Source organism: Antennarius striatus, chromosome 18 (genome assembly GCF_040054535.1).
Source record: "Antennarius striatus isolate MH-2024 chromosome 18, ASM4005453v1, whole genome shotgun sequence".
NCBI lineage: Eukaryota > Metazoa > Chordata > Actinopteri > Lophiiformes > Antennariidae > Antennarius > Antennarius striatus.
The window spans coordinates 2,502,501-2,512,980 of NC_090793.1; the positions used below are offsets into that span (position 1 = coordinate 2,502,501).

General features: G+C 47.8%; 1 protein-coding gene across 1 annotated transcript in view; it reads right to left on the minus strand.

Moving 5' to 3' along the window:
- The window catches only part of LOC137612449 (Krueppel-like factor 6), a 7,097-nt gene extending 993 nt beyond the window's left edge, over positions 1 to 6,104 (minus strand). Inside the window, exons 1-4 of the mRNA XM_068340982.1 lie at positions 5,753 to 6,104; positions 3,323 to 3,896; positions 2,384 to 2,507; positions 1 to 1,548 (exon numbers count right to left, since the gene is read on the minus strand). The exon at positions 1 to 1,548 is cut by the window's left edge and continues 993 nt beyond it. Of these exons, the coding sequence (XP_068197083.1) occupies positions 1,497 to 1,548; positions 2,384 to 2,507; positions 3,323 to 3,896; positions 5,753 to 5,854 (852 nt within the window). The 5' untranslated portion in view covers positions 5,855 to 6,104 and the 3' untranslated portion in view covers positions 1 to 1,496. The remainder of the gene's footprint in view (positions 1,549 to 2,383; positions 2,508 to 3,322; positions 3,897 to 5,752) is intronic.
- Positions 6,105 to 10,480: the final 4,376 nt, after the last annotated feature.

A 10,480-nucleotide genomic window follows, 5' to 3' on the forward strand; every position in this document is an offset into this window, starting at 1 on the left:
GCCCGAAAAAGTGCTCAGACCCGGGGGTGGCGTCAGGGGGCAAACAGGTTCGCATCGATTTAAACAAATAAAGCACAATATATAAAAAAAAAAAAAAAAGAAAAAAAAAAAGGCAGCCGCGACAGAGCTGATAAAGTTTTTTTTTTTTTTTAATTATTCGGTTTAGAGGAGTTCGTCGCGAAACACGAGCGAAAGCTGCGATGGTTTGGTTTTTAATAAAGCAATTCAATAACGCAACTAGTGCATTTGGTGTGTGTGTGTGTGTGTGTGTGTGTGTGTGAGATCTGTCAGGACAAGGCCACTTACATAAGGCATCAGTAAGGTCTACAGTGCATTTACAGGTAGAACAAAAGAAAAGAAGAGCAAGAGTGAAGAACAGAGAGAATCTCTACATCCAACAGTTTTTTTTTGTGTGGTTTTTTTTTGTGGTTTTTTTTTAGTGGTTTCCCCAAAAAGAACAGAAAAAAAAAAAAGCAAAATGACCGCCTTATGTTTCACTACACTACTGAGTACATGAAGGTAGCTGCTCCACAATGGCATTTTGTTGTCCTCGAAGCAAAAACCGGTGAGCAACACATCCCCCAGATTCCCATGCAACTTCTGTTATAATGGCAATTATTGTGTACAACCGTAGTTTTTGTCTTTTTTTTTTTTTGTTTTTGTTTTTTAGATACAGAGCTTACATGATGGACAACAAAATGAGCTTTTATAGCGTGTATGTTTGAGACAGGCTACATAATACATTGCACATTTAATAGCTGCACTTAAACCAAAAAAAAAATAAAATTATATACCGTACACCTCCCATGTTTGAATCGGGAGGTGTAATTCCACCTCCGGGCAGAAAGGGGGCGCTGTCTGCGGAATCAAAACTCCGCTAGAAAACCCCCATTCGCTCCACAGCCACAGACAGAACCCTTTGCACTCATTCTTAAACCACAAATACCCCCCCCCCCTCCTAAGAAAAATAAAAAATAAACGTTACAAACGTCACGCCATTCGTTCGCAATTCCCACGATGCAAAGCTCCATCCGTTCCGCAGAAGCCGGCAAAAAACAGGCATCCAAGTCAGTCGCAGGCACTCAGTCAATCACACTGTCTGGAGGAGCGGCGCAATCCCACAATCCTCCAGGGGGGGAAAAAAAAAGCATCGGGCACCATACAGAAGAGTCTCTTCCTGTCGTCCCAGTCCAGATGTTTCCGATTCTGCCGCCCTGCCCCCCCCCCCCGCGACATGATGACCCACCCCCACCTTAGCAAAGCCTTTCAAGAGCGGTCTCCACAGCGAGGTGTTGGAGGCACTAAGTATGGTGCAAATAATAGCCTGCGTTGCTTCATCTTTTTTTTTCCACTTGACTGGAACACGGTGGCGGAAAGGGGGGGGGGGGCCCACACACACGTTAACGCTCCCGGGACACGGGGGCCTCGCTGATCCCCCCCCTACAACAGGTCGGGACAATCAACCATCCCACAGGGCTGTCGACACGGAGGTCAGCTTAGATGTGCCTCTTCATGTGCAGCGCCAGGTGGTCGGAGCGGGAGAAACACCTGAGGGGGGGGGGGGGGGCAGAAGACTCAGCTGTGATGCAAAATCAATATTTAATATTAACGATCAATATATACGATCATGTGATCGGGTTTACTGCAGCCGACGTCGAGAAAAAATCAACTTGAAATGTTGTGTTGGTATCGGTTCGGGTGAAGCGAGGGAGGCTAGCCGGTTGCGAACCACCACGTCTCCACTAGAGGGCGCCGAGCGATCAAAGAAGTTAAATGTGTGTTATGTGTTTGTCAATAAAGGTTATTGTCAAAAAAATAAATAAATAAATTAGCGCTTCAATTATTAAATATAACGCGGTGCATCATCTGCATAAAAGCAACAGGGATTGTTGTGGGTCTGGATCAGCCCTGAGGGTCGCCATAGCGACAGAAACCATACAATAAAATAAAACGAGGTTAGTGGTAATGTATTCTGTGGTAGCGGTCCGGAGCGGCCCCTTTAAGAAGGTAGTCATGTGACCGGGGCAAGCATCTCCACAAGCGTCACTTAACGCTGGCTTGAATAACAGAACGCGGCTGTAAAGCTAAACTGATTAGCTTCCCGTCGACTGGACGGCGCCACAAACTCAATAACCGCCGTGATGCGTTCATGGACCCAACGGCGTTTCCTGTTTCAGCCGTTACGGGTTTGTCTGATGTCGCTCCCGCCTCCTCAACCACTTCATCCAACCCGTTGACCTCCGACCTCATCCATTAGCACATCCTTGACCCCTTATTCACGCCCTCACACTCATTAGCATAAACGCCGGCGTTTGCCATTGACTGAGGGCTTTTGAAGGAGGCGCGATTAGCGGATGGCGAAGCTAACGTTAGCGCCTCTCACCTGTCGCAGTGGCTGCATTTGAATGGCTTGGCTCCGGTGTGCTTCCTGAAGTGTCTCGTTAGCTCGTCGCTCCGCGCGAAGCGCCACTCGCAGCCCTCCCACGAACACCTGTAGGGCTTCTCACCTGCGGAACCGGATTAAAAACAGTCACATGAGGAAATAAAAACGCATTCTTAACCAAAACATGTGCAAACATTCAGGAGCGCTAGAACGTCGTTAGCATGTGCTAAGCTAATCCTCCTCCCGCAGGTCAATTTTTTTTATTATGTACGCGTGAAAATGTCTCCGACACATGCCGGTATTTACAGTCCTGATTGGGCAGATTAGCCCCGCCTACTGTAGAAACATTCTGGAAGGGGCGTGGCTCCAAGAGGCGTTTATTTAAATAAAAGAATTAAATTAAATAAAAAAATAAGAACAAATAAAAAGGATAAATAAAATAAAATTAAAAATAAATAAATAAAAGGATTAAAAAAATGAAATAAAATAAATAAAACTCTCTTTAAATAAAAAATATAAAAAATAAAATGAGAAACTGCCCTGGCATGGCAAAGGACGCCAGGAATGTGACTTCCTCTGCTAATGAGCGCTACAGCTTGGCAGAGAGGTCAAAGGTGAGTACGACGACGGCGATCCGATTCCCATCACTTCTGCCCCCCCCCCCTTTTTTTTTTTTACTGCGGTCGTAAAATTGTGGCGAGAATCTGGCGTTCCCATGGCGAAACCTGAGAACTGCTGCTGTGTTTTGAGGATCCACATCCTGTCGGCGCTGCCTGGCCGCGGAACATCAACCCCCCCCCCCCCTCTCTCCTTCCTCCCCTCCCCCCCTGCATGAAGTCATGCTCCTCTGTGTGAATTAGGTCACAGTTGACGACATTCCTCCTGACAAACTATTCCAAGCGCGCTGGACGGAACCTTCGCGGCTGCAGCTGCGTTTACCTGTGTGCGTGCGCTGGTGCGCCTTCAGGTGCGAGCTCTTGGTGTACACCTTCCTGCACCCGTTGAATTCACACCTGTGGACCCGCCTCCTGCCGTCGGGCGACGCCTCCCCGCTGGTCAGCCCCGACCTCTCCGTGCCGCCGCCAGTCCTTATTTTCCCGGGCGAGTGCAGCGCGGCGTGCATCCCGCCCCACACCTGAGCCGCCGAGCGCTCCTTGCTCAGCTCGGGCGAGGAGGGCGGCGTGCCGATGAGGGCGGAGCCAAGGTCCTCGCCGCCCTCCCCCAGGAGGTCGGTCAAGCATCCGGAGGAGAAGTCGAGCGCCGGGGAAAGCTCCTCGGAGCAGTCCGACGCCTCGCTGCTGGCGTCCGAGTGGAAGCCGCCGGCGTCCAGCTGCTGGGAGTCGTGGGGGTCGTCGTCGTCTTTGAGGGGGGGGATCTGGGGGTCCAGATCGGAGGATTTGTCCCCGCAGGCGAGCAGCAGCTTGCTCCAAAGGTCCTCCTGGCTCTCGAATTTCAGCTCCGTGGCCGAGACGTACGGCTCGCTTTGGAGGTACCGCTCCAGTTCCAGGCATGTCTGAGGAGGGGAGGGGGACAAGATAAGTTCAGGCCAATGGGAGGGGGGCACACACACACACACACACACACACACACACACATAATGCCTCCTTCCGATTGGAAAGTCCCTCAATACACAAAAAGCAACTCCTTATCAAGGGAAACAAAGCGGTTCTTCTAAACGCTGTGTTTATTCTTAGCAGCAGAGGCGGTGGAGGGGGGGGGGATTGGATAGGATATGTGTGTGTGTGTGGGGGGGTTGGGGGGGTGGAGATGACGCTCTAACACCAGCGGCCCGCTTCCTTCCTGAAGCAAGAAGACACGATGTCCTATGCAGGAGACGCTCTCCGAGGCACCGCCATACTCCGCAAGGAACAAGATGCTCCCCCCACACGTGCACGCTCGTGCATGCACGTGCACGTGCGTGTGTGTGTGTGTGTGTGTGTGTGTGTGGGATCGGTCATGAAATTTACATATGCTACACAGCCTCCCACCGGATTAGAGGGAAGTGCTTGTAGATCTTTTAAATCTATCAATTATTCAGCATAATGTGGACTTAATAATGCATTTGGAAGCATAGCTAGAAATAACATAGCACACCAGGGGCCCGGAGAGAGAGGGGGGGTTGAGTTGGTGAGCGGGGGGGGGGGGTCGGTTCACGGGGGTCCATAAAAAGCCCGGCATGAATACTGCAGGAGGCGCTGAGGTTGGTTTCCTTGGGAAAAAAAAAAAAAAAAAGACGATAGATGAAGGTCCGCTGCAGAGAGGAGGGCCGCTAACGGGGCCCCCGTTTTACATATGTGTGTTTGTGTGTGTGTGTGTGTGTGTGGGGGGGGGGGGTCAAGCGGAACCGGATCGATCTGAAGGCCTCAAATGAAGTTCATGTTGTCTGAAGCCTCCGGAGGAGTTTAGTGTCGGCTAGAAGAAAAAACATCCACAAACATGGAGCTGATGATCAATAAATCCCTTTTTTGGGGGGGGTTTATACTCAGGGGAGGAAAGTTCCGGGTTGGGATGGGGTCACATCCCAAAACAACCCACTTGATGCTCAAACCAGCAGCGCTGTGGGACTCTGTAGTGATTCGGTAATAAGGGAGAACGAACTGGAGACAAATGGTTGTTGTCAGCAGCGCTGGATGGATCCCAGGCGGGCTTTAAATGCCACTGGGGGTGGTGGTGGTGGTGGTGGTGGTGGTGGGGGGGGGGGCGAGTTGGCTCGAAGCCCGAACAGAACCGATGATGGACGGACGGATAGAGAGGGAGAGGGGGGGGGGGCGGAGCGGCCAATCAGTTCATTTCCTGACCCGAGGAAGACTCCCCCCCCCACACACACACACACACACTCGAATCAGCCTCGCTGTCAGACTCTCATCTGTGCGCGTGCACGTGCGCGACAGCAAGCGAGAGAGAGAGCGCGCGTAAAGAGGAGCGGCGCGCAATAACGCACGGCCTCTCCATTCAGACGCGCAAATTTCGTGACAGCGTGTTTTTTTAATTTTTAAATTTTTTAAATTTTCCACCCTTACGTGACCACGTTTGACAGGAAAACAACTTTAAGGACAACAACAACAAGCAACCACTTCAGAATGTTTAAAGAAACAACAACAACAACAACAACAAACGCGTACGCGCGTCATCTTAAATGGATCTTGTGCGTAAATGCGCACAAGAAGCGCACTTTAAAGCCTAAAAACGCGCAGTTTGCGCACAGACAACTTTGACATTTTGCACGTCCGCAGCTGTCAGCAGAAGACATACCCCCCCCCCCACACCCCCCACCATCACCACCAACAGCCCTCCCTCCTCCTTCCCGGTAATTGCACGCATTCCTCGAGCGCGGGACGAGCTGTCAGTCCGTGCGGTGGCTCCGTTTACCTGCTGCCAGTACTCCTCCAGGGACGGTAACGCGGAAAAGTATCCGGTGTCGTGCACAATCTGGAGCTCCTGGAAAATGGAACACATCGGGATGACATCCATTTCACTCGTGAGACGCGACCACAAGTCGAAGCGGAATCGAACCCGGTGGTGGTGGTGGTGGTGGGGAGGAGGAAGAGGAGCAGGAGGAGGAGGAAGAGGAGGCTGCTCGGGGTGACGCCGGACTCTCGGCTCGTATTTGCATGAAGATCCGGGAGGAAGTTCGCGTCCAGGCGGAGGGTTTTCGGAGCGCGTTACGCACCGACAGAGACGCAACACCGAACTCTCCAAAAGTCTGTCAGCGCACTGTAAACTTCCCCCCCGATTCAAAATTACAGACAAACCCACCCCCATGTGATTACATTACGTTTCGGCACGCCAACCAATCGGCATGCAGGTGGTTAGTAACCGCCTACCGGGCCACGTCTGACCAATGACGCGGCAGAGCCGACTCATCCTGCGCGTCGCGATTGGCGCGCGTTGGAGAAGCTTCCTCAGCTGCCATTGGATGAATCTGGCGCTATTTTTAGAGCGCTATATAGAGGCTGGCGCCTGGAAGGAGGAAGTAGTTCGTTTCGGATTCGAATGCGAGCCGCTGCGTGTCCGGAGCGGAGAACCGGAGAACCGGAGAACCGGAGAACCGGAGAACCGGAGAACCGGAGAACCGGAGAACCGGAGAGCGCGTCGGCTGTGCGCTCCAGCCCGGGAATAGAACGCGTCGTTCCATCACACACACACACACACACACACACACACACACACACACACACACACACACACACACACACACACACACACAACCTATGAATCAATGGAGGAAGAAAAAGACGCGTTTTGGTTCCGTCTTCCACCTGAGAGTGAGGGTCATGACGTCAGCGCGTCAGTGGGTACCCACGTGACAATCACGCGAGGTTTTATTAATAAACCACTAAAATGATAATTCACCCTGGAGGTGGAAACACACACACACACACACAGAACCGGTTCTGTCTGGTTGACCCCAGTCACCTGTGGATCCTAAAACACCTGATCTCCTCGTCCCCAGACAGGAAGGAGAGAATTACAAAATAAAAGCACGGGGGCCACCCGTGAGAGTCGATCTGAATATATCCGTCAGCTGTAGGATGACAGGCCCGGCCTATAAATACTCTCTGGCCCTCCCCCAGAGATGCCTCTGATCATGGCTCTGGAGATGAATCCAACCCACATGTTGAGCAATAAAAAGTTCATATCCTTTAAAAGTATCTTTGGAAGAAAAAACCCCCCCAAACCAAAACCACATGAATTCATTTGATTGTAAAATGTGTAGTCCTTAAATTAATTGTGCTTTTAATTTGTTAAAAAAAGAAGAATTATAACATGATCCATCAGATTGGATGACTAAGCGACGTACACATCGTGTTTGTGTGTGTGTGTGTCTGTGTGTGTGTGTGTGTGTGTGTGTGTGAAGGTACGCATCCAGTTGCATAAGATACGGGATAAAGTTGAACCCGGAGCTGGAACAACGGCGGCTTTGACGAGCGGCAGGCAGGCGATGTGACAAACAACATGTTGGGAACAGAGCGCCATTGTTCCGCCGACCGGCCGCTCCAGCGCCTCCACAACCCAAGCGCTTTTGTTCGCGTCTCAGCTGTGGGCACATTTTGTAGAACTCAGCAGCATCACATTCTGTCATGAGTGTGGAGTTCAGGGATTGGGGGGGTTAGGGGTGTGTGTGATGAAGCACAGAGGAAGACTCACACTTCCCTCCAGAGGTGATGAGTCATTGTTGACCTTAGAAACGGCGGAGGGCAGTAGAATATTCAGATATATTTATATTGTTATTTTATTTTAATTTAGAATAAATATTTAGAATTATTTCTTTTTATTTAGAATAAATATTTAGAATATTTGTTTCAATTTGTTTATTTATTTATATTTATTATAAATATGTAGAAAATGTTTAAAACAAATTCTAAATATTTAATAAATAATATTTAGCTGATTTTATTTTTATTTAGAATAAATATTTAGAATATCATTTATTATTTATATTTCTAATAAATATTTAGAATTTATTTAGAATAATATTTGGAATATTTGGAATATTTCGATAAATCCGAAAAACCAGGAAACGAGTTTACTTCTCTTTTTCTCTGCTTCCCAAAAACCCCCCAAACAAGAACAGATATGATAATAATAATAATAATAATAATAATAATAATCATAATAATAATAATAATAATAATAATAATAATAATAACAACAACAGATATGGCCTCCAAAATTTGACCCCCGATGTCATGTGATCATCATCATCATCAACTCCCTCCGGGGTCATCCCATGCATTATTTAAAGATTTTTTTCTTCTTCTTTTTGCTGATTTCTAAAGTTTCATTTGTGGGACGGAACTCATGTTTAATGCAATCTGATTCATGGTATTGGTTTAAACTTTACACACACACGCAGGCTGCCAACTTTCTCACCTGACTCCTATTTATTATTACGACACGGCGTTTTATTGCGGTCTGACTCGCTCACATCGCTAACGTCTCTACACTTTTGACCTTTTCGTCACTCGGCGCGTTTTAGTATTTTCTGGAGCAAAAGTCATCAAATTGAATTCCTGCATGTTTGTGGTTTGCAGTGCTTGAAGTTGTACTGCCTCCAATGACAAGATGGCATTAGTCACGGGACGGTAAAGACTCGGAGAGCGGCGACTGATGTTGACGCTGATGCACGTGGGATGCTGCGCCGTGACAGGATGAAACCATGGCAACCAAATATTGAGGCATAAACAGCCGTGCAGATCAGCTGCTTGTTTACCAGACTGTTCCGACGTGTAGGTAATCGCGGTGTTAGCGTCTGTTAGCGGATGCTACGCTTTACACACACACACACACACGGATGGATTTAAACATGAGCAGAAGCCTTTTGTTAAAGCACACAGGAGAAAAAAACAAAGTATGCCTGCGAATGTTCTACTTTTAATTAGAGAAAATTCCAGCAGATAAGGAGCGGTTCTTAATTTGCAGACCGCGTCTGGCGCCTGATTAAAAATCCAAGGCTGCCATTGGGGGTTAAAAAAAAAAAAGTTTCAGGAAGTCAGATAGCGTAACAACCTGCACACAATGTTGGAAATGTGTTCCGTTTTTTTTTTTTGTTGGCGGAATCGATGTGTGGACGCTGATTTAAGGTAATATTCGACGTGTTTTCAGACAAAACGGCGTCGCTTAAATCTCATCTAAATGCAAAGACGTCGGAGAATGGAGCTCCTGTGTGCGGCGAGCGGCGAAAAACAAGCAGAGTTAATGTAATTGGTTCACTTCATCACATGTCCCGGCGATGGGGACTTGGGATGAGATCAGAATCATAAGACTTCAGTCGTTTAAAAAGGATTCCTGTCTAACAGTTTCAGTGTTTACACGAGCGAACTTATGACAGGAACGCGGGCGTTAGATCCTCGGGAAACGTAATGCGCTCAAAGGTCGTCTGATTAAGGTCTTCATTTCCAATCAGACAAAAACAAGTACGGCGTTCCCGAGCGCGAGGCTCCGAGCGGAACACGAGCGGAGACGTTTCCCCTGGATGAGTAATAACATCATCAATAATAACTGCAGGCGACACGGATCTAAGTGATGTTTACACGCTTGCTTAAATTTAAAAGCTGTTGTTCCTGTTTGCTGGACAAACATTCAAAGCATGACTGAGCGAAAAAAAAACAAAAAAAACCCCAACCTCCGCAACCGTTACGTTTATTTTTATTTTTATGAGGTTTGGTTGAGAGAGCAGATGTAGCTGTGATGTGGACGAGGCCGTAGATGTTTACGTCCTCAAATATCTATCCACAGGAGGAGGCTACGCTAGCTGCAGGCAGCGTTGCCAGGTTTGATCTACGTACAACCCAAAAAACAGCCCCCGGAGCCCCTGGTGGTCAAGAGACTGGTCCAAGAGTCGGTTGTTGTGTTGTTAAGACCTGTCATATTGGCGGCTGGTTCCATACCGGTGAACCCGGCCAAGTGGGATCCAAAGTGGGATCCAAAGTGGGATCAGAGTAATCTGAAGGGGGGAGGGTCTAACCTAACTCAACTCAACTCAACTCAACTTAACTTAACTTAACTTAACTTAACTTAACTTAACTTAACTTAACTTAACTTAACTTAACTTAACTTAACTTAACCTAACCTATTAACCTAATCTAAGGCAAACTAACCTAACCTAATGTAAATTATGATAGTATAACCTAATCTGAACTGAGCTAAAATAAGATAAGCTAAGGCAACCTAACCTGACCTGACCTGACATGACCTGACCTGACCTGACCTGACCTGACCTGACCTGACCTAACCTAACCTAACCTAACCTAACGTAAACTAAGCAAACCTAAGGTTAGTTAAGATAAACTAAACTAAGATAAACTGAGTTGATCTTAAATAAGATAAGTTAAGGTCACCTAACCTAATTTAACCAAGTTGAGCCTAATCTCAGATGATCTAACCTAGCCTAACCTACCCTAACCTATTTTAACCTAGCTGAGCCTAGCCTAACCTATCCTAACCTAGCATAGCCTAGCCTCACCTAACCTCCTGTTTCTCACGCTCAGAAACAAACACTCTCCTGGAGACATGAGTAATGAGATCAGTAATAATCCTGTTCAGTAATGTCACCTGGATAAAGCAAACAAAACAAGTTGAAACACAGAAAGTTAG